Source organism: Sander vitreus, chromosome 15 (genome assembly GCF_031162955.1).
Source record: "Sander vitreus isolate 19-12246 chromosome 15, sanVit1, whole genome shotgun sequence".
NCBI classification, from domain to species: Eukaryota; Metazoa; Chordata; class Actinopteri; order Perciformes; family Percidae; genus Sander; species Sander vitreus.
The window spans coordinates 12,159,820-12,184,118 of record NC_135869.1 but is presented as its reverse complement, the minus strand read 5'-3'; the positions used below and the strand labels follow the sequence as shown (position 1 = coordinate 12,184,118).

Below are 24,299 nucleotides of genomic sequence, written 5' to 3'. Positions count from 1 at the left end.
CTTTAACCTTTCAGTGTCTCTTAACAGACAGTTGTGTTGCCTTCAGGCAGTTTCTGCTTGGCGCTCACTTCCCTGGAAACGACGTGGCAACGCTTTGTGTTGATGGATTAAAATGCACAGTTAGATTATTACTTTATGTACTCACTGTTGCTTTAAACATTTCCATCAGCTGTTACTTATCTACGGGCTCGTTTATTAGTCGGGAGTGAGTTTATGTGACATTTCTTCCATTAAATTATTCATCATTTTATATCTCTAAACACTATTTCCTTATGTAGCTCACATTTATAATTACCTATATTATGCATTGATGCCCTAAAAAGATGGTTAAACTCAGCCATGCATATATGGACACAATGAACCTGAGGTTGATTTTGCCTCCTCTAAATAACGATCTATATTTCTCTGCGCCACTTGTTTTTTATTTTGCCACAGCTGACATGTGTTTTCGTCTTTGTAATTCTGTTCGTGTGGCATATTGACCCTTTCCTTCCTTGGAGGGGTTTCTAATTAGTGGCTCGAGACAGATGAAGGGGGCTGCTAAGTGCCACTTTTAGCGAGGTGTTGCGGTAGCTGTGCGATTGTGCGTCCCCACCCCCCGATAATGCCCTCAGAATTCAGGGCATCACTTCCCGACGTGATCTCATTTTAGTGTGGGCATTTAAGTGGAATATTACCACCTCTTCTTTTTTTTAGCCCTTTTTTCATGATTGTTACCAAACTTCCCTCCCCCGATGACTCGTTGACACAGTTAAGAAATGCCACAATCAGGAATGTGAGTGTTGGGGGAGGAGAGGCTGTACGGACACAGCTGGGACAAACAATACGGTACACCGTTTTGTTTGAGGAGATAAGTGTTTGTTACAGAAAGAGAGAGATGAGAGAGACACAGCTTTTTATCATGCAGTTTCTTTATCGCTACTTCAGATCATGAGTTTGAGATTTTGTTAAGATTTCCATGGTAATCACAGGATCGGCTTCCATCTCTGTACCATAAGCAGTTGTTTTTTTCCCCAGTGGTGCATTAGCAGCCCTCTCAACCAGAAAAATACCCTCAGCGTGTAAATATGATTAAAATCCATCTTCACGTCAAATTTGCATAAGAGAACCTGCCCGAAAGAGGATCCTCAGATGCCAAAAACTGAACTTGTCAATAAGGTTACAAAAATGTTAAAAAAGAAAAGACAAAAAGGCAAACATAAGACCAGTGTCAGGCCAGTTTTCTCTCTTTATTATGCCACAAACTTGATATTTCTTGATACGTGTAGAATCAAAAGTTTTATATTGTTAATTGCGTGTAAATCATCATTTAATAAACATTTGTGGCACTTTCACCTCTTTCAGACAGTAGAAGCAGGAAGGTTGAAAAGTCTCAGACTATAAACCCACGTCACACACTAACTACATGCCACGTGCCTCTGCCCACCAAGCTACCAAGTCATCCTGTAAAAGTTATTCTGAAACTGCAGCTCCTCCAGGATTTATATCTGAGTAGCTGAAACAACCACCACATATATAAAATATTTCAAAGTGAAGCAGGTGTCAGTTTGACAAAAGAAAAGTAGCCTACAATATGTTTTTCTGTCTAAGTAGAAAACCCTGTATAACTGACATTGCATCATCACCTGTTGGCCTAGTCGAAAAGACAATGAAGTTGAACTGGTTTTTGATTAGACATACTGAATTCATATTGACACGGAGGTACGTGCTCACACACACACACACACACACACACACAAACACACACACACACACACACACACACACAGCCTCACATGCATGGCTCATAAAACATCTTGTTATGTAACAAGGACAGGACATAGGATGCATTTAGACCTGCAGAGGTGGTGCAGCGCGCCCTCTGTGTGGCCGGTGAGTTCAGGAATTATCACCGTCCCTCTCTCCTGTTGCCTCTTGGCAGCCCGGCTCAGGGGCCTGTGGGTGCAGACAGCTACGGCTGTCGGGATTAAAGGCTCGTCAGCATTTGTAACGTCCGTAAAGCTCCACTTTTCAAACAGGTTGCAGCTCTCAGCTGTTTAAAAGAGCATTATTGTTCTGCCTCGCTGGGGTTTTAGCAGGAGCCCGGCTCCGTGGCGGCCGCTGCATTCCTGCTTAGTGCTTTACCTCTGGATGCATTGAGGAGAGGAGTGAGAGATGTGTGCTAACCAACACATACGCTGTTGCTGGCGATTATGACTGCACCATGACAATATCACCATGTCCAAGAAAAGCCTCTTACAAACAGAAAATCTATTTTTACGGGATTTTATGAAAGATTATCACTGACAATGTTTTTTATTTATTTATTTATCTTTTTACATTTTTTATATTTTAACAAAGCTGACTTAACTCTAAATTCTGGCGCGAGATGGTCTCACTGAGTCTCTCTCTGTCTGTTTCCACAGGGTGGAAGATTTTTTATTTCTAACAAAACAGAAGTGTTGTCAGCAGGACATCCTCTGCTCACCACATTTTGTCTTGCATCGTAATGATATGCTCTCTAATTGAAATCAGGATGGGGAATATTCACAGGGAAGAGCTTGACTATGTGTGTGCGTGTGTGTGTGTGTGTGTGTGTGTGTGTGTGTGTGTGTGTGTGTACCAATTTACCCACTAAACACACAAAGCATGTGTGGCATTACAAGCTGCTCTGTATATTCAAAAGCAATTGTTTCTCCGGGCGGCTTTTTTTCTGGGTGTTTTAATTACATCATTCAGGTGGTAATGGGATCCCTCAAGGCTCTGTATTATCTGAAGAGCATTTAGAGTTTATTTTGTTATTGTAATTTGCTTCAAGAGGCGAGAACTTGTCAGGCAAAAAGAGTGCTAAAAGGATAAAATCCCAGTAGGAGAGAAGAAAATACCAAATGTCTTATTTTCTCGGCATAACAAGAGCAAGGTTTCCCTTTTCTGTGCCATAAGCCTGAATAGGAAGTCAAGTTTAGACTTATAAACCACAGGCATTCTTTTCCAAGTGCCTTGTTGGTTAAAATTGACGAGGCCAGAGCATGTCAGCACATATGCAACATTTCTTTGCTTTTGGGTGAAACTGGTAGAAGACAAACTGGTCGTTTCAAGGTGTTGGAGAGAGTATTTTTTTCTGACTTCAGGGGAAAACGGTGGGCTGTCGTCGGAATGGCCGACCAGGGACATCCATCCAATACAGAGCAGTGGGAATCAGTGCTGGCTCAGAGACCCAGTCAGACCCTGTGTGTTTTGGGTAATCACAGGGTTTGGTATTCCCAGCGCAGGGAGGGGCCATGCGGTCGAAACCGGCGTGCTGGAGCCTGTCCCTGGTCGGGGCCCGATACTCCTCCTTTTCGTCCTCCTGATCCTTCTCTCATTCACTCTCTCTCAGCTCCCTCCCCTCCTCTGCCAGTTACAGTGTGTGCTTCAACTTGCCCAAGCCAAACCGCTCCCTCTGAGGAATTCACTCTGTCTCTTCCTCCTTTTAACCCTCTTGCTCTTTCATTTCCTCTTCTTTTTACTCTTTGCCTTTTCTTGTTCTTTATTATTTTTATTTGATACCCCAAATACTTCTTCAACATGCACTTACTGTATTTGTGCTGCATAATAGGTGTCAGTGTTCGCCTCTTTCAGAAAATAACAGGGGTTATTTTACGTTTTTAGACTGCAAGACTAAAGATCAGGCTTTGAGTGTCACAAAGATTTATGTATCACAATCTGCTAAATGTACAATTCATATATATTTCAGAATAGGCTTTGGAGAATAGTGTATTTGTTTATGTGGAACAAGTTTTCTCCAATGTGTATCTGCAAACTCAAAACACATTTCAGAAAGAAGAAAAAATGTCCAAATGTATTTTTTCCTTGGATGGAGCGTTTAAAGTAGAGGAGGAAGAAAATGTGCGGTAAAAGTCAGCGCAGCCGGATTTCCATCACACAAAAGCATGTGGTGAGAGAGGAAGAAGAGGTGGAAGGGAGGAGAGGTGAGTGGAGGAACATGGAAGGAAGGATAAAGAGGAGCGAACGAGTGGAAGTGCCTCCATGATGGAGAGTCCGAGATCTCTGCTCTGTGCGGTTTTATTTATAGGAGCATCTGGTTATCCCGCCCCACAACGCTACCACACTTCCTGCCTCCCAGCCTGCCACTTCCTGTTGTTGTGTGGCCGCATTACAGGCCTGTCAGGTCAAGTTTGTGTGTCTGTGTTTGTTATATATCAGTGTGTGTTTTAGTGTGTTGGGGGGGGGCAGGAAGTGAAACGTGGTTTGCACATTTTTTTTTCGGGGGGTTGCAGGGTTTGCTGCTTGTAGTCTAGACATGTTCACCTCTGGCCCACTAACATTAGAACATACAAACACACATTCTCACACTTGAAGAATTTAAAGAAATACATAAAAGTTTAGTCGTTTTTTCCGCTGACCTATTAAATGATAGTAAATTAGTAGATTTTTAGTAAAGGCATGAATTAGCCAGACTATTAAGGGTATGTTCACATCTATCTTGGGCACCTAATTTGCTTCGTTTAATTGTAACCTTGGAGCGTTCTGGCAAGAAAGACATGCACTCCAAACTATGTCCTCATGAACTAAGGGGCTTTTTTTGTAGCTTGGATGTAGTCAGATTTATCATTTGATCATGGCAACCTTTTCCACCATTGTCATATTCGTTATCATCATAATATTTCAAGGATGGGTGAAATTCAGTATGACTCATGTTAAACCCATTCCTCATGGGCTGTTGGTGAAGTAAACCAAAACAGAAGGCACTGTGTAGGAGATGAGTGCAGCTATTGGTTTGTTTGTAGAATGTTCTGTGTAAACCCTAAACTTACAATATTGAAAGTTTAACAATTGGATGATTAATGAAAATCAACTAAAGCCACTTACCTTTGAAGCATCTTAAACTGTACAAATCCCATTATAAACATACTATAAAGTTATACTGAAGTTAATATACGTACATAAGAAAAGGCTAAATGTTTTTCCTAAGTTTTAACACTGGAGCTTTCTCAGTTTTTGTTTGAAATGCTCCAGTTACCTATTTATGCTCCATTTCTGTTGTGCATTGCATTGTGGGACAATAGTGTCCATCATTAGCACATTTAAAGATTAAGTGATTTTAATGTGCATCCTGATAGCTACAAGTAAATTTTTTAATTTTGTCACAATTTCAGTGTTGATGCATAAAAAAAAAAAAATGTCACACCCAGTTGCAATAATTAGTGATGTCTATAGAATTTAGTCACAGCTTTACAAAATGCCATCACAAAACTAAGCTTCAACATATAGTGTATGCTGAAGCGTTAGCAGGGTGCAGTGATTGATTGCTTGATGGCTTGGGACGACATGGATGATCATAGTGTTGAGCCGTCTTCCAAATTTGCTCCTTAAAGTCAGAAAAAGTTTGATAGTGAACATGCAAGATGCTCAAGGTAAGTAAACCACAGAAGGCTTGACCTCCTCCTCCTCCTGTTTGGTCAGGTAATTGTGTTTGACTGACAGTTGTGGGTCGTTGGGGCAGCATGAGGGTGATAGTTCTCACGTGTGTCTGTCAGCTGAGCGAGCTGGGCTTATTTACTCAGCCTCAGGAATGAGATATTTAGAGAGCGGTTGGAAATCTGCCTTTATTCTTCACTCGGAGTTCAGATTCCCCCTGGACCTTCTCTCCCTGTGATAGGACCAAAGTCGGAACTGGGACCAGTCTAGACGTGGCCCTTCCTTGAGAGTGAACCCCCAGGTTTTATGGACTGTTGTTCTGAGGCTGACTTGACTCTGAGCTACATTCAGGACTCCATAATGTAATGCCCAGCAGTCAGGGGTTGATGTCAGCGGTCTCTCCACCTGGAGTCAATCATAAAGTGTGTTGCATCTGGAAAACTGCAATATTTCTACAGTGTTTGGTGCTAATTACGGAAAATACTTTAGATTCTCAACTTCTTCTGCAAAGTTTATAGCTAAAAACACACATATGCAAACTCTGGACTTTTCTACATTTTCTGGATCTATAAATGTGACGATCTCAGATTTGGTGTCCCATAAATGTTATTTGAATCACACACTCCTATGTGAAATAACTGTAAATGACAATTCTGTATATGTATATATTTATTATCCATATTTTCTGGATGTGTTTAATACTTTTATTTACCTCACTTTATAACAGCATATTTTCCTTGCTGTTTGAAGAACCCATTTTACATCTATTTAAAGAAATGATAAAAAGGCGTCCTGAATCTCACTGAGTCTCTCTCTGTCTGTTTCCACAGGGTAAGGGGCGCAGGGATGGTCTCCCCTCAACCGGTGACAACCCTCGGCCGCCGATGGCGACCCGGCCGGGAAGGGAGGGTGGCGGCGTGTGCTGGAAGGGTCCCCGGACGCTGGTCCTCCATAAGAACTCCCAGGGTTTCGGTTTCACGCTACGCCATTTCATTGTTTACCCTCCAGAGTCCGCCCTGCACACCAACCTCAAGGTGAGACCTACAGGTCCTTGAAAGATTTGAGTATCAAGATGTTGAAAGGTGTTGAATTCTAGTGTTTTTCTTTCTTTTAATTTAGTGCCATGAAGTTCGTTTTTCAACTTCCATGTTTGTTTTTACAGCACACATGGTCTCCATTTCTTCCTAGTTGGCATTTAAAAGGGTTTTCAAAAGCCTTACACTTGCTTAACATGCTGAACCCAGGATATAGGCAATTTGTGCTCTGAGATAAAGCCAATCATATTGGAGTTGAGGGTCAGTGAGTTGAGCTGTGCAAAATGAACTCCCTGACAAAGGGAGACAAGTTGATTGGAAACAACAACACATAAAAACAAGTCTGTTTAAAGGAGGGAGCTACAAGATTTGGAGACTGAGTAAAGTCAGACATGGGATCTTTATTGGTGAGAACAACAACATTTCACATTTTGAAGGATATAAAGAGCACCTCCGTACCCTGCCAGACAGACTGAAAACGCCTAATTGTTTTTTAGTGTCACTTCCAAGGCTTTGTTTTTAGTCTTTGGTGAATTCAGGATTATTCTGGTGTTTTGGAATGAGTGGTTATTTAGCTCTTTGAGGTGTGGGGGCAAACGGCTCCAGATGTGAACTGAGGGAAATGGATGCTGGGGTGGGGTGAGCCAGCTGAAACAAAGCCTCTATTATTATTCTACCACCCCACCATCCAGCAGCTGCAGATAGAAACACAGATTGAATGAGATCTGTTGTCTTAGGCTGGTACCACTCTCTGGCAGTCAGGCCGTACCAGGCCGGCCCCAGACAATAGACCCCCTGCTGGCCTTTGGCCCCGGTTCTGTCCTCGTCTCCTCTGCCTCGAGGGTCACATGGTGTTTTGGGACAATCAGACCCATAGAGTCGCCCATTCTTATCTGAAGAGCCGTTGTGGAAGTCTCCCAAATTACCCTCATAGTGTCCAATTATCAGAGGCCTACCTGGTGCGTGACCCAATTGGGAACTCATTACATGGTGTCTGCAGGTCCTGAATGTCTTTAAGAGTCTTGAATTATATTATCTTAAAAAAAGACACTTCTCCTGTGTGGTCCCAGCAGAACTCCTCTCTGTGTTTGAAAATAGCTAGAAGACCTTCTTCTTCCAACATAATCTACCTATCTAACAATGCTCTAATAATTAAAAATAAATCTTATATTCTATACACCTTTGCTTTGCTGCATGAATTTAGCATTGTTATTCTCAATGGCTTCTGCTTAATCTGCTGTGGTTTTGATTCTTCCTCATTTATACATCGATTTGGACAAAAACTTCTACCGAATGAATAAATGTGAATGTATATAGAAAGATAGTGGAGAGGAGAAAAAGATACAGCATGTGTTTACAACTTCCCTTGTCTACTGGACTGGCCCCATGTAGGCTAGTTCAAATCCAACCCACGGCCCTTTGCTGCATGTCATCCCCTCTCTCTTTCCCCTTTCCTGTCTTCAAGCTATCCTGTCAATCAAAGGCCATGAAAGCCCAAAAAATTTTCTTTAAAAAGAAAATAAACTTTTTGCAGAAAAAAGACATTTGTATGATTGTGAGATGTGCAATTTCTACCTCTGAGTAGAGAAAAGCTTTTGTACATTAACATATATATTCCATATTTGTTTTTTCAGAGGACTTTAAAATGTTGCCGTTTCCTGGCGAACTAATAAGTTAATGATGTAAGCCCATATAATATAATGTGTATAATTATTTCCATTCTTCTTTGTCTTTTAACGAGCAAAATTGGCATTTTAGGTTTAAAAAAAGTCATTACTATATCTTTATTACCAGTGTCAGATAGCTGTAGAAATGTAAGGATGAGTAGTTTTATACATGTAAATAATCCCTTCCAGCTGCTTCAGACTGTACAGGTGTGGACCCACTATGTACACATACCCAGAGTCTTGTGTCCACCTCTCACTGTCTCCTCTGTCCCGGATGCGTTCAGACTCGGGCTGCTCAGTTGTTGAGTATCCCCAGATCAGAGCTCCATTCTGGGGTCGGCAGCTCTCTTTTCTCTGCCTCTAAACCCCCCACTATTGTCTACAGAGCCAGGAATGAGCCCACTCAGCGTAGCATAAAGCCAGGCAGCAGTCAGCCCACCATGCCCCTAACCCCAAACTGTCCACTCAGCTTAGTGTGTGTGTGTGTGTGTGTGTGTGTGTGTGTGTGTGTGTGTGTGTGTGTGTGTGTGTGTGGTCAGACAAACCAGCATCCTCACTGCTGACAGCTCTGTGTGTTTGTTTCAGTCTATTACACCTGATGTCACAAGCACCTGCAGACGGTCTAACCTGAAAGTGTCTGTGTCAGAGCTGCACTCTAACGTTACAGGCTCATAAAACCAAACAGGTTTGTCTCTAGAGATTTGGCTTGAGATGTCAGGAAAGTCACCAGCATTTGAGGAAGCTGGTTAACACTCACTGCAGGTTAACATGACATAAAGGATACTTATAACTTCTCCTTTGGTCTGATGTTTATGGACGTGTAGATGTCAAGTTCTTCCTACTCTAGTCACCCTTAGACATTGGACTTGTGACCTGGTAGATACGCAGGTGATTTTATTTTTGTGAAAAGGGTTGATCACGGGAAATCTTCTCAGCATCGGTCGTGTTAGGGTCAAACTCTGCTTTTCTTGTTAAGAAAGTTTAAATCTGGAGCGTAAGCACTTCCGCTTGTGTCGATGTTTTAAAGTAAAAGCCCTCAGGACAGCTCCATGTATGAGGAATTGTGTCCTACAGTACAAGATGTAAACCTTGAATCAGCATGTGTTAATATTCTTGATAGACTTTGTTTTTGCCTAAATGTCAAATGCTGAACAGCCCAAAATGTTCTCCAGCAAAATGAGAGTAAAACAGATTGATATCGTTGTTGTTGTTATCGATCACAAAATATTTCTCTAGTGGTATAGCCCATTTTTTGGGGCCTCTGGTTGTCTTTTGAGTCTTCTGTCATTAGATTTTTTCACATTATGTTGATAGCAAAAGTACAACTATTTCTGTCTTTTGGAGATCTGGAGAAAGTCTTACATTTTTTCATTACTTCACGTCTTGATTACGGTAACTGTGTGTGTGTGTGTGTGTGTGTGTGTGTGTGTGTGTGTGTGTGTGGGTGTGTGTGTGGGTGGGTGGGTGGGTGGAACAGTTTACTCCTTACTGTCAGATCTCCGCCATCTATCCCTACTCTTCATTAGTATAACATGTATATTGTTTCAGTTTTGTAGGTTACAGTTATTTACCTATTTACTTTTTGTGATTTCATTGTGTTTTAAATTTCTCTGTAAAGCACTTGGATCTACATCAGTTGTTTTTCAATTTGCTTTATGAATACATTTGACTTGAATTTGAGCAGCAATTCTGTCTGTTTCTGTTCTTTGCAGGATGAGGAGAATGGTAACGGAAAGGGTAAGTGTTTCTCTTTCTCATCAGACAACAAATTAAAATCTTGCCCAGTGGGATGTTGATGATGTAATGAACTGGGAGCTCCTGTATTCTCTCCTGTCACCTCTGCTCTGCAGCCTATCTGCACCCCCTACAGGACACTATGCAGCACTGCACATAAAGTAGTCAAGTCCAGCTACACTTAGATATTAGTATAAGAACCATAACAGCTAATACATGTTAAGTGGTAATATACTCCCTGAGGCCAGGAAAGTCATAACCAGTACTCAAAAGCGTTATACGAAAAGGGCTCATCTTTAAATACAAGGAGCAACCTAAAGCGTTATTTCTGAAAAGTTTGCATGAATTTAGCATTTTTACGATTCAGCAGACACAGTCTTCTGATCTTGGCATTTTCTTCTTCTTTGTCTTTTGTCATACAGGGTATCAGAAAGGTCGACTGGAGCCGATGGACACCATATTTGTGAAGAGTGTGAGAGAAAAAGGTCCGGCTCACCAGGCAGGCTTGTGCACAGGTAAAGGGAACATATATATGGTGCAGGAGCGTGAACATTCTGATTTGCATTGGAAATGTTTTGGGTTGAGCTCCGGTAATGTGATGCTACAGACATGAGAAGGAGGGGGTGGGGTAGCCAACTTTTCTTATTAGCATTTTATATTATATAAAGAATGTATTTTTCCATGACTAGAGACAAGTTATTTTAAACGTCTTTGTGTGATATAAAACAGATACCAGTTTGACGACTCAAATGTTTAAGTCTGTTTGAATGTGACAGAGCTGTTGAAGTGTTCCTGTTGTGTCTTGCTGCTTTAGCAGGACAGCAGTCCACTCCCAGCAGCTCAGACAGACCAAACAAGTACTCCAGTGTGCATGCATAAGCTGTCACATCCAGAAAGTCACATATTAGCATGAACACATGCAAACACATTTGCGCTTGCACGCAGTCGCCATGAATGCACACAAACTTTGAACACATAGTTATTTAACGTAAGCCAACCATTTTATACTTATAATATAAGATATTTGAATTTGATCACCAAAAGCTGCTTTCTTTAAGACAACGAGCCTTGCATTTTATTATAATGATAAAAACTGTAAAATTTTATTTGAATTGGCTTGAGGTTTTTTCAGACCAAACCCGTTAGTAGTTTCGGTCTTAGTATGAAAAGGTTTTAATGCAAAGTAACGCCAAACAAACTATATAATAGGCTTAATGGTTTCCACACTTAGATTTTGAGTTTTGATAGCTGCCTTGGTCTCTGCTTAGTGTCTTGCTAGGAGGTCTGCACCTACTTGAGAGGACAGAGGTCAACGTACAGACCTGTATAACCTGTGAAATGTGCTGGATATAATACGATAATATGTCCGTGTCTTGCAGGGGATCGGCTTGTGAAAGTGAACGGAGAGAGTGTTCTAGGAAAGACGTATTCGCAGGTGATAGCCCTCATTCAGAACAGGTAAGACCTCCTGCCTGTCAGCACTTTGAACCTTTGGTGTGTTTATTTAGCAAACTATCTGTTTGGTTTTCTTTGCAAGCTTACCATCGAGATGACATACACGTAGACGCTAGTATTGGGTTTCTATGCCTTGAAAAAAGAGTAGCCTAAAGCAGCATGGTCTCAAAGACAGACACTGTGGGGAAATTAGCAGTTTGAAAAAGTGACACTGGACTCTGTTTCAACACCAGTCAGGCTTTATAGTGACACTATTAAAACCGTTCTCTATCCATTCTAAAGTCTTTCTATCCAAATGCTTGGGTTAGAGTCTGAAATCTAATTTTATTATTCATAATAATTTCTAATCTTCTGTTGGACCCCAACATCCTCAGGTCAGGATCAGCTACAGCACAACTGGCTGGTTTTAGGGATGCAAAAGTTTTTCTCTTCCAATAACAATTCAGGTTCCATGAACTCAGGCTGTATGCTGAGACCGATACCAGTGCTCTCTTTTTCCCAAATTTAAAAAAATCTTTATACCTCACAGCATGGAACTCATTAGTAGATATTGTTATGTAATGTAACCTGAGGCCAGGGATTGCTGTGGTACTAAATGTAAACAATAGCGGAAACGCTGAATTTTATGATGACATTGACGATGAAAGTGTATTTGATGCGGATCGGTTGCATTTGGCCGATACCCGATCCACCTAATGAAATCAATGAAGCCTGATACAGCGTCGGTGTCCACTTTGGAAGGACGGAACCTGTTGATATTTTAGCTTAGGTAAACCTTTCTATAAATTAGTCAGAGGATTAATACAAAATGCTGTGTCTCACACTTAATATCAAGCACCAGGTCAGAATATTGGACCTGTTTTTCACCTCCTCTGCGTCTTGTTTGTCTTCCTTCTTACTGTCCTCCCCTCTTTGTCCTACAGTGAAAGTGTGCTGGAGCTCTGCATTATGCCAAAAGATGAAGACGTGCTTCAGTTGGTAAGTGTGAGTATGGGATTTTTCATGCACCTTCTCTGAACAAACTAACCCACACGTATCATGCATTGCACACATCGATACATTTGCTTGGCAAGCAAACTGGCAACTATTTCTAAGATTTAGATTATTTTAGGAATATTGTGTAGTTTGTTTGTTTCTAGTTCAACCCGGATTCATCCCGTCATTGTCGAAGAATGTAGAGATTTTGTCAGAATTGCTGCAGAGTGACTCAGAGGCTCTCTGCTCTGTGTTTAGATTACAACACGCATTCATTAAAAGCTACTGGTATCTTGACTGTCAAAGCTCTGTGCTCGTTCAGACACCCATGTACTGTACAACACATTTTTGGCGCTCCACAGTTCGCTCACATGATCAAACATGCATTATCGCTCGCCCCTCCCATTAACCCGGAGCAACATGTCAAATCACAAAACCAGATATCACCAGATTTAAGTGACACTACTCACACATGCAGAAACATCAGTGTTCCTGCCGAGAGAGCCCAAAACTTTGCTCTCCATTTACGTACAAGTGCCATGTCTTAACCTTATAAACCCACTCCTCTGTTCTTACACTCCTCCCCTCTCTGCTACGCCTGTATCTGCTGCATTCCTTGCATGACATCACCAGTGCTGCGCCTCCTTCCACACTCCCACAGGGTGGAGTAAGGCAGAGAATGAGAGGGAGGAGAGAGGGAGGAGAGAGGGAGTTTGGAAGGATCCGACAGGGGAGAAAACAAGGAACAACGAATAGAAAACTTGCACAAGAAAATAATAGAAAATAACCAAAACATTCAATGTTTCTGGGAGAAGAACGGGCAGTTTAAGCAGCAGGAGTGTTGGGGAGGATCAGTCTTTTGCCTCGTCCTCTGTTCTTCCTCCTCTGTGTCTGTTTGTGGTGACTACAAGCCTAACACGCAACCTGAGGAAAGATTCTGGATTCTGTTGGCCGGTGTAGGTAAACCTTAAAAGACTGTTTGTGTGATTTAGCTTTACTTAATCGTAAGAGTGGGAAAGGGATTATTAGCAAGTATGTATGCTTATGGTTTTGAGTCGAAGTTGTAAGTGATGCTTTAAATGCGACAGTGTGACTAATTGATAAAGTAGTCAGTTAATTATACACTTGTTATTTGCAACGGATAGTCTTAATGCGCCGCAGTGTAAATATATATCCTGTATGTGTGTGTATACACAACATTGCTGGGGACATTTGCAGCTGGCTGCTGTTTCAGTGAGTGTTGTGGCTTTTGCTCAAGGCAGTTCATGCAGTTTGCTAGCTATAGTATGTTTGTGTTGAGAGCTGAGGCCCTGGGGACAAACTGTGGCAAAGGGGATGAGCTGAGAAGCCGTTCCACTTGAAAGCTTGTTGTGTAATGTACAGTGGCATGAAGTTGTCTTTGAGAGTCACGGTTATGGTCTGTGTTATTGTCAAACTTGTTTACTCTAAGAGCACATGATTTAAAGTCGCCACTGCCCCACACACATTCAGCTTTTCTTCAAGCGCTCATCCTGTAATGTCTTATCTCACTTATCCTCCATCTTCTCTTCCTCTCCCAGGCATACTCCCAGGATGCCTACCTGACAGGCAACGAACCCTACTCAGGGGGAGCTGAGTACCTCCCACCACCACCTCCCCTCTGTTACCCGCACACCAAGGTCACACCCCCTGCTGGAGCCCCTCCGTCTGGTTCCATGGGCCAGAACCAGCTGGATAACTGGAGTCGTTGGCCAGGCTCTTCCAGCCCCTCTTCACCCCTGGACAACCGCTCCGCTGTGGGCAGCCCCGCCAGCTGGCAGGAAGGGCGGGCAGGAGAGCCAGGTGGTGTGGGTCACAGCAGCCCGGCCCACCGCACAGAGGAGATCCAGTACGGTATGACCAGCCAGCAGCCTCAGGGCCAGACCAGGGGGCGTTCCTACTCTTCCTCTTCCTCATCAGGGGGCCCTTTGTCTAGCCCGCTGCAAGTCCACTACCCTAACCACCACGCTGCCAGCTCCTCTCAGTCCCAGACACGCAAGTCCAGCTCAGCTTGGACCAGTCCCCCCCTGCCCCAGCTCAGCCATGGCCGCACTGAGCGCTGCCAGCAGGCGCTCTCTGACTGGTACTACAACCAGCTCCCGGAGCGCCCAGCACGCAACATGCAGACCCGCCACCGCAGCTACTCGCAGGACCGGCTCAGTGATTCAAGGAGGCAGCAGCAGCGGACAGGTGGCTGGCCGCACAGCGCCTCCCAGGACACTCTGCTGTTACAGCAGTCAGGACCAGGTCCCCAAGGAGAGCCCTACTGGTCCTATGGAGACTGGGAGGGGGGCCCAGGTAGGGGGCACCCTGCCACTAACTATACCCGGACACGCTCTGAAAACCTGCTGGCCCAGTACGATCGCCATGGCTGCTCATTAGAGATGCTGGACCGAACAGCAGCTGGAGTGGTCTCACCTCGTTTTGAGAGGCTGTCATTGCTCCAGCAGGCTCCCCATCCGCCCCCAAGGACTGATGCCTACTCGAGGCAGGGGAGCCATTATGGTGCAGCACAAGCTCCTCCGATGTCCCGACACACACAATCACATTCTAAACACCACTCCCAGCCTCAGACCCAGCAATCAGCCCCCCAGAACAGGCGGCTTCCCCGTGGGCAGAGCATGGATGACCAGCCAGTGGGCTACCGCAGCTACAGCCCCTCTTTTAACCGCAAGACGGGCCGCATCATGCAGCAAGCCCACTCTTTCAGGGACCCTTCGTACTCTGGCCCTCACATGAACTGGAACCCAAACACTAAAACCAGTCCGCCAGAGGGCACAACGGCACCCCTCACTGCCTCCACCACTCCTGAATCCCAGGACAGAGCGTACAGGCCAACAAACCACGAGAGGGAACGAGGGTCAGTGGAGGGGCAGGCGAAGGTGGTGGCACAGACCCAGGAAGTGGTGCTGAGGCAGAAACCTCCCACCGGGCGGAGGAACGCCCACGGTATGCGTCACCCTCACTACGCGCTGCCCATTGACGGGCTAGAACCCTCTTTGTTTTCTCCTGATCCCCAGGACTCAGCTCCTGCCCCTGGTTCCACGGGAGATGTAGCCCCATGCAAACCAAACGGAAACCTCGCCCCCCTCCCCATAGAGGATGACTCCCTGGCCTCCATCCCCTTCATAGGTAAGCAAGGAATGTTTGAGCTTCACCTCGTGTCCCTCCTCTTACACCTTAACCCCCTCACAGAAACTCCAACTGACCTTGAGATTTCATCGCTTCCATTATAAATTGTGATCCACACTGAGTGTTTATTGAATGTTAGTGAAAGCTTAACTGAGAGGAAATGCAAAAGCTATAATTCAGACAGAATTATGAGTTTGGGGGAATGTGTGTATCCTTAATTTCCTTCTTGTCTGTCTATTGAGGCTACAGGCTCTTCTCAGATACAGTTTCCATTTTCTCATTGTGTGTGTGTTTGTCTGTGAATGTTTGCATTGGGTAATACTGGTACGTCCCACAGTCTTACAGACAGTATTAGTACTTTTATTGAATCATCTGATGGGAGTTCCCTAATCCTGCTGCCTGCCCCTGGTCTCTAAGGTCACCTGACACTGCTGAGGAAATGAGGTGGAGTCTTGTCTCCTGAGTGGGTTTCCGTTTGTGTGTGAGCAGGGTTAAAGATTATATAATATACTATATTCCTGTAGTATGCCAGCCTGTCATCATTTTCTTTTTCTTTTTAATTTTTCTGGTTTTTTAGTTAGTTACCATATTAGTTTTTATAGCAAATGTTAGCATGATAACACGCTAAACTAAGATGGAACACAGTAAGCATTATACCTGCAAAACATTTGCATGTCAGCATTGTCATTTGGGAGCATATTGCTATGCTAGCGCTAGCGTTTAGCTTAAAGCACCACTGTGCCGAAGTACAGCCTCAAAGAGCGGCAAGCATGGCTGTAGATTTAGCCTCTTAGTCCTGTTTCATCTTAACTATTGATCATTTGGATTCATAAATTCAGAAAGTGGGCTTCTTATAATCAGATTTTATGTGCATCTTCATAACAGTTCAGTTGACTTTGAACATTATATAATTTTGGCTGTAAATATGTATATCTTAAGGAAAGAAAAGTTGCCTTCTAACCCTTTCCTAAAAGACTGAATCTGCTTTTTATGGACCAACAGAAAGAAAAGCACCTAACCTAACTCATAGTAGAGTACCTGGAATCATTTTGCCATAAACCGATATTGATAATCTGTAATAGCATGTAGTATGTAGTTCTGTGTCTATATGAGGTTGTTTGCATGATAATGCACTGTACAGTTATGGCCTACATATGTTGGTGTCAGTGGGAGGTGATTGTGGTCATGTGCCGTCTTGTTCCCTGCTCTGAAAAGACTCAAAGAGAAGGGGCTCCGCGAGCTTCATGTTGGCTTGTGTCACTCGACGTGTACAGCAGCCCTTAAGTCAAACCATACGCAAATTAAGTTTGTCGATCAGGCGAGCCGTGCCTCCATCACACTGTCACAGCCTTAGGAAAAACGCCGCTGCTTACCCTAATGCCAAATAGAATCAAATCAGCTGACTTGGACGCTTGAACGCCCAACATGGAACAACATTAAGATATTTGAGCCAAGCCACGCTCGGCCAGAAAAGGTCATTTAAAGAGAGTAAATCCAGAGGAATCTGCAAACCAGGAGACACCCCTCTGCCTCTCTCTCAGTCCGTCTGTCAGAGCACATTCTTGCCTCGTACCTTCAGCTGAATCAAACGAAACCGGGCAGTCGGAGCTGCAGGCCGGGGCACGTTTAATGGCCATAAACTGAAACTAGGCTAGTTTCTCCCCATAGACACGAAATAGCTTTTCTCTTCTCTGTCTTTCTCCATCTCTTTATCGCTCTAAAAGAGATGCTGATATGATCTGGGCCTGTTTGGAAACATGCATTTTAATAGGCTGCTGTCTGCAAAGCACAGATGTCTGTGAGGTAGAGAGCACAAAGGCAGGCTATGTCTGAAGAGAAATATGTTTTTATGAAGTCTAGTATAGAGATATATAGAAAATGTATTTTTACAGCTCATACAATGTGAATAAAACAAGAAGAGTCATGTCCACAGATGCAGTATTTTACTCTGTACCCACTTGGAGTCTTTCAACATGAATCTAAGCTGTAAATTACCAGGAGGTTTTTGTGGCGGTCCTTGTGGGGAACAGTAGGGGCCCATACTCTCAGCTCCCGCCCTCAATGCTGCTATTGTGCTGCTCTGGAAGATGAAGGGGTTTATGTGTCTGTGTGGTTGTGAGGGGGTTCAGTCTATGACTATCTTTACTAGCTGGACCCTGGACACAACAGATCAGGACCAAGGCCTTCTGTACTGGCTTCTGTCTTGCTTCCAGAAGGCCTCTCATCCCCTCTCTTTTTCTAGATTCCTGGTTTTCTTCTCTCTGTTTAACTCTTGTCTATTTTTCATACTGACCACAAAGCCACCGCAGCGCCAAGTATAGAAAAAGTACCAACTGTTGCCATCTAATGCTGGGTCAGATTTATAGTCTTGTTTATAAAGCTGAAACAATTACCTGATTAATCCATAAATTGATCAACCGATAATCTACAACACACAACTACTTCAATAATCAATTCATTGTTTATGTAATTTTCAAGCAAATATGGTAAATATGAGTTGGTCCCAGCTGCACAGTTTGAGGATTTGCAGCTTGTTTTTGTTCTTACATAATAATAAACTGAATATCTGAGGGTTTTAGACTGTTGGTCGGACAAAACGTGCAATTTAAAGTGGTCACCTTGGGCTTTCAGGAAATTGTGATTTTTATTTTCACTATTTTCTGACATTCTATTGACCAAGCAGTAAATCAATTAACGGAGAAAATAACCAGCAGAATAATCGTTCATGAAAATAACTGTTAGTTGCTTCTTTCATCTTTCCTTCAGTCTGACTTTTACAGATTTAAACCATAATCTTACCAATTGTATGCTGTTTCGTTTAGCCAAAGCTTTTGTCCAGCTGTACAACATTTAATTTAAAAACATGTTTATATTTCACAAATTAAGGTATAGGGAAAGTATGATTTTGGTGCTGGTACCTAAACTCTAACTCTAGTAATGAGGTTTGAATGAATTTTAAAAGGCGGGAGAATTTACTCAACCCTTAACGTAGTGTAAAAATCACCAAACTTGGAGATATTGTTTATTTTCACAGTAATGACCTGTATGTAGGTGTGTTTTAAGGTTATTATAAGCTCCTTGTCTGTCTCTTATATTCTTTCCTCTCTAACTAAATGCTTTTCTACTCTTGCTCTCTCTTCTTCACTTATCTTCCTCATATATTCCCTGAATGCTGAGCTCCACAGGATATCCTGTAGGGTTTGGGCAGAGTGTGCTGCAGACAGTATGATGCTCCCCTCTGCTGGTCCATCTCTGTCTCGTGGCTCTGTGCTCACTCTCTGGCTGCCTGTTAATGATGGCCTTTGTTAAACCCACAGCCCGGCTATTTCTGGGCAGCGCTGTAAACAGGCAGATTCCTCATCCCAGATTGGAAATGTTTTCCGCCTGATGTCGGACTCTAGTGTGCACAGGAGTGAAGAATAGAATAGCGAGGGTGGTGGATGGAAGAACGCCAGAGCGAAAGAGAGACAGAAAGAAAAGAGAAGAAGGTGAAGGATGAGGGATGATAACAGGAAGTTGTAGGGACAGAAAGGTAAGAAAAAAGGGAATCAGAGCAGGACTAAGATGAAATCGTAGCAAGAATTTAGAAAAGGCTTTGTGGTGGTCTGTGGGGGTGGATCTCAGACTGACTCCCTCCAGTCCGCAGAAGCTGTGCTGCCCTCTGTAGTTTCCACAGAGAATACACTGAAGCCATGCAGCAATCCAGTCCGGAGAGTTTAGAATGTCACCGGCAAATCCAGTTTTTCCTCATTTGCATGCAAATCTCTAATCCTCTATGACAGTCAGGAAGTGTGAGTGTATGTGAGAGTGTGTGTTGCAGTTTCATATCCCTTTGCATCTGCTGAAACTGTTCAAGACTTGCCTGTGTGACCTATAAAACTGCTTTATGCCTTGTGTCTATTAAACTGGTAATTGAAGCTTCAATTGTGGCATAAAAAACAAGCACTACATATCTACATTCAATTATCCGCAATATTCTTTTTCTGTCCTTGGATTGGGACATATACTCTTGAATGTATCCTGATCCGATCAGATCAAACACAATTGTAGATTTCATAAAGAACTGAAACCTGGAGCCAGTAAATCTCTGTTACAAAACCCCCACTGTTAGCAAATGAATAGTTCTTCCTACGGCAACAGGAGACACAGGTACTGCATTATCTCTAAACTATTTGCTTATTTTGGTTGCATTTTTTAATGAGCGTAGATTGTTGCGTTTGTGATCCGTCTTCTGTGTACTTCTCACTTTGAATCTAGAAATCCTGGGGTATGGTTGTTGTTTGCCTACGAAATGAAATGTCTTGTTTAGTATCTCTGACAGCAACCCTGCCGTTCCTCGCTGTTCCTCTCCCTTAAAAACCTCTCCTCTTTCACACGTTCTCCTAATCTAACCCCTTTTACTTTCCTTCTTTTTCCCTTCTGACCTTTCTCTCTAACACCTAACTATATCCCCCTCTCCTCCTCTTCTCCTGCCTCGCCTCCTTACCTCCACCCTCCCACAGATGAGCCCACCAGCCCTGGCGCTGACTTGCGTGCGCGCCACGTGCCTGCGTCCTCCGTGGTGTCCAGCGCCATGAATTCGGCGCCCGCCGTGGTTACCAGCGCCTCCAGCGTCTCCCCCACCTTCACCTTTCCCCTCACTAGGCTCTTCTCACACGACTGCAGTGAGTGTCCCCTCCTTCCCCTTCCTCCCCACTGTATGCAGCTGAAAACTATATACTAGATTTTAAAACCCTCCTGGTTGGCATTTTTATTATCCTTGTTTAATTGCTTTAATTTCCATCTTATCAACAATCTTTTCCTGTTACTGAGTCTTAGTCTTGTTTCCTCAACTAAAGTGGAAAAATCTGCCAATTTCAACCAGTTTCTAATTCAAATCAAATAAAAAAAAAAAAAAAAAATCTCCTGAATTAAGTGTATTTGTTCATGATTCTAGTAAAGCAGTTTGCTTAATCATGCAGTTTTCTTTCACAATACTGACACTGACCCTGGATGATTTTTATTGGAAACAGGTTGCACTTTAAAACAAGACGTTTGAGGCTCCATAACAGAAACAAATCCATGCAAAGATGGGTTTTTTAGCAGTGCTGCAACATTTTTTGCATGCTAGATTTTAGATTGCATGTTTAAAACAAAGACAAAATCGTAGAAACATGTTTGCTCAGAATGTGTTTGGTTGTTTTTCCCGCTGTGCACGAAGCCCAAAGAAGTCTGTATGTTTCAGATTCATTTAACTCCCAGACCAGTTTAGTAAAATTGCACAAACTTAGACTTGCATGATATGTTTCTTTAAACAAATGCATGTCAGTCTGTGTTTACAGAGGCGACACCTGCATACCAGTGGTGAGAAAAGTTACCAGAGTTGATTTATTCAAACCCACTGCTCCAGCTCATCTCCCCACCGTCCACCCTAACCGTGTCACTCAAACCCCCAACCTCCTCCTCCACCACCTCCTCCTGCTTCCACCCTCACTACCCCCTCTCCTAATCCAACACCGTCCACTCTGGTGATTGGCATTACATCAACATTCTGTCTTTCTCTCTGTCTCTTTCTCTTTGTTTCCCTTTCTCTCTCTCTGCTCATTCATCCTCTCATCGAGCAGGCAGTATTAAATCCGGTCGCCGTTCCTCCTATCTTCTAGCCATCACCACCGAGCGCTCCAAGTCATGCGACGAAGGACTCAACACGTTCAGAGAGGAAGGCCGAGTCTTCTCGTGAGTACCCTCAAACTGAGACAACTGGGATCAAAACAGCATCCATTAAATGACGTGTGCAGGCAGACATTTTTGACATTCTAACTCAGGTGTGTTGTTGTATTACACAGGAGGCTACCAAAGAGAGTGAAGAGTTTCTTCACAGACGGGGTGAGTTTCTTACCTTTTATTACTCTAACGTTTTATCATCTAAACCTTATTTTTTATAAATCCTGTCCTTCGTCCTTCTGTCTCACTACTTTACTCGTGCAGGGTCCCTTTGCTCGATCAGGTCGACTGCTCTATCATTCACGTTATTTTTTCAGAAAATCAAATCGTAAACAAGACACAGAATTCACAGAATTAGAATTACTGGTGATACATACAAATTCATAGTCTCTTAAAACAATTGTTTCAACCTCCCATGGCTCCACTTAGTGCAGAGATTCCCTCCCTCATTATAGCAAGATATTTTCTTTATTACTCAATGCTGCTAGAGAAATACGGCACCGTGTCTTCATTAAAGAAAGTATGGGACAGAGACCTTGAAATTACGTTAACAGAGGAAGAATGGACCGATATAGTTTGCAACTTAAAGAAAATGGCACGTGATCTTCACACTATACTTATTCAGTTCAATATACTCCATAGAATGTACTGGACTCCCTCTAAGCTGTACAGGCTTAAGCTCACTGCTAACCCAGGGTGCTGGAAGTGCTCAGATGATGGCACATGAACCCATGTGTTGTGGCACTGCTCAAAAGTGCAAGTCTTCTGGTCATCAGTTAATGTGTGCATTCAGAAAGTCGTGGGCCTAGGGGTTCCCTTTTGCAGTCGTTTATACCTATTAGGAGACCCATCTACACTAAAAGATGGTATTGCTTCAGTCGATGCAGAATGGGTCCAGACAGCTATCATGATTGGTAGGAAACTGCTAGTCCAACAGTGGAAGTCAGCTCATCCTCCATCTATCACGGATTGGTACAATGTCCTGACTACAGTTGCTGCATACGAACGAGTATCCTTCACCCTGCTGGACAGGTTAGATTGGCACTACTTTAAATGGCAAAACTTTCTTCAAAATATAAATGACCTTCAGTAATGAACTATAGGCTCAGCCCCCTCTTCCTACACAATACAAGAGCTCTCCACATTTCTAGCGCAGCCTCCTCCATATGTGTTTTTTTTGTTTTGTTACAGTGGTCTTGTCTGGTGTCTATGTGGGCATATATTGTGTATGCATGCACTGATGCATGAGTTGCCCTATGTTTGTTTAGTTGTGTGAGGAATATTTTCATGCTTCTTATTCGTCACTGGTAACCTGTACTAATGTTTAAAACCAATACAAAGTTTCCAATCAAAAAAAAATAAAAAATGGGACACCCTGCAGCTTAATAGACACATTTAACAAACTTACATCTACATACAGGCAGTTAACTGGCTTTTGCTTAACAAATTAAAGAATAAAAAAGTAATTTTAAGACTTTTATGGTGGCCATTTCAAATCACAATTGTAAAAGCACTTGAATGAAGTGATCCATGTAAATGCTTCCTGATGTTTCGAGTGAGGTTAAAGTGAGTTACAATTTGATGGCACACGGCATCTCCCTTCCACTTCCTCTTCACGTTGGAAATTTATAGACACAATTACTTTTGCTTTTACTTTTGTCATAAAACGGTTGAATTGTTTACCTGTGACATGCTCAAATGAAGTGTAAAAGCAGCACAACTACAGAAGAGTTATAAAGTCAGTCAACTGACTCAGTAATGTCAGTTATACTGGTACATGTGACTTAAGTTTGCTAACATTAGCAACCGTGAGCTTGTGGTCGTACCAGACCAAGTGAGTGTGTTATGTGTCAGAAATCTACCTCTTCCAGTCCATTGTGTTCATCTTTTGTTCTGTCTGTGCCTCTGGTGATTTCTGCACATCAAAACGTGTTTGTTTGTTTATTTAGGAGCTATTCTTCCTGAGGTCCTTCTTAATGGGACAATGCAATAATTAATATGCACATTACAAGCATCGTAAACAATACAGAATAGGACATTATAAGACAGATACTAAACATACACAATATAATTTGAACACAACTCATATGATAATGAAAAAATAAACACATAAGACAAAGACAGACACATAAACAGGACAGTTCCACCCACCAGTGCAGTCATTGGACATTCCATACATTCAGGTTTAACAATTTTTAGGCCAGTTACACTGACATGCTATCATCACAAAACATCTGTTTCACCCTCTCAGGACACTTCTCACAATTGAACACACATTAATATTTTGTTAAACCCCAACCAATGTAATTTCTGTGTCTACTCAACATCTCTAATCAATAGATATTTCTTAACTAAACTAAAAAGTGTAAAAGATATTTTCATATTTTGCAGTCAAGGTGCTTCAAACTTGAATCAAAACAATGTAGCTACTTAAGTGAGTCATCTTCAGTCTGTGTCAGCTTTATGAAAGCTGTCAGGAATCATTTTTTATGTGAGTTTTAAAGACGGCATTTGACAAGTTAGAGTACAGCAGCACAAAGAGGCCAGATAGTTGCTGCCTCAGCTACTGATGCATCAGTTGCAACATAATGTAATGTGGCAAGAGTCTTAAATTCATGTTAAAATACGGCAAACACTGAGGAGCACGGGTCACTAAACAACTAAACCCTCAGCAGCACTGAATGCAGCTGACTGAATTAGGTTTTTGCCTTAAAAATGAACATCAAGTTGACTCAACGCCTCAGCAAAAAACATTATGATAACTTATTTCGGCATGAGAGATAAAGATCTGTTTTGTAATCTTTTTTGTTTGTTTTTTAATACATTGTCAGAAATCGGTGTCCTTGTTATCATACCTTTTGATTGCCATACTGAAATAAAAGAGAAAGAAGTCAGCTTTAATGACTTTTCCAGGTCTCAAGGAAACAAAGAGCATCAACAAATGAACATTTCTCTGTTTGTGTTTCAGTCTCTGGAAAACCTTGGGACAGCAGAGGAGGTTCGATCTAAACGCCACTCCACCTCAGAGCTGGGAAACATCACTTACAGCGACATACGGCGAGAAGGATGGCTGCACTATAAACAAATCCTCACAGAGAAGGGCAAGGTGGGCACACCAGGCTTGATTACAAAAATAACCTAAGGCAGAAAAGCATTTAAAGCAAGCAAAGTCTCACATCTC

At 42.7% G+C, this 24,299-nt stretch overlaps 1 protein-coding gene across 12 annotated transcripts in view; it reads left to right on the top strand.

Annotated features, from left to right (window-relative positions):
- Positions 1–24,299, top strand: part of arhgap23a (Rho GTPase activating protein 23a) — a 70,473-nt gene that overhangs the window by 34,788 nt on the left and 11,386 nt on the right. For 4 of the 12 annotated variants that reach the window (XM_078269612.1, XM_078269610.1, XM_078269603.1 and 1 more), the window contains exons 2-11: positions 6,231–6,434; positions 9,814–9,838; positions 10,258–10,350; positions 11,215–11,293; positions 12,214–12,274; positions 13,825–15,415; positions 19,918–20,079; positions 21,019–21,130; positions 21,241–21,280; positions 24,087–24,224. In XM_078269612.1, the coding sequence (XP_078125738.1) occupies positions 6,231–6,434; positions 9,814–9,838; positions 10,258–10,350; positions 11,215–11,293; positions 12,214–12,274; positions 13,825–15,415; positions 19,918–20,079; positions 21,019–21,130; positions 21,241–21,280; positions 24,087–24,224 (2,505 nt within the window). Of the gene's footprint in view, positions 1–1,809; positions 1,873–5,683; positions 5,823–6,230; positions 6,435–9,813; positions 9,839–10,257; positions 10,351–11,214; positions 11,294–12,213; positions 12,275–12,966; positions 13,226–13,824; positions 15,416–19,917; positions 20,080–21,018; positions 21,131–21,240; positions 21,281–24,086; positions 24,225–24,299 lie in introns of those variants that run through there. The other 8 variants (XM_078269604.1, XM_078269609.1, XM_078269601.1 and 5 more) reach the window with 8 other exon arrangements.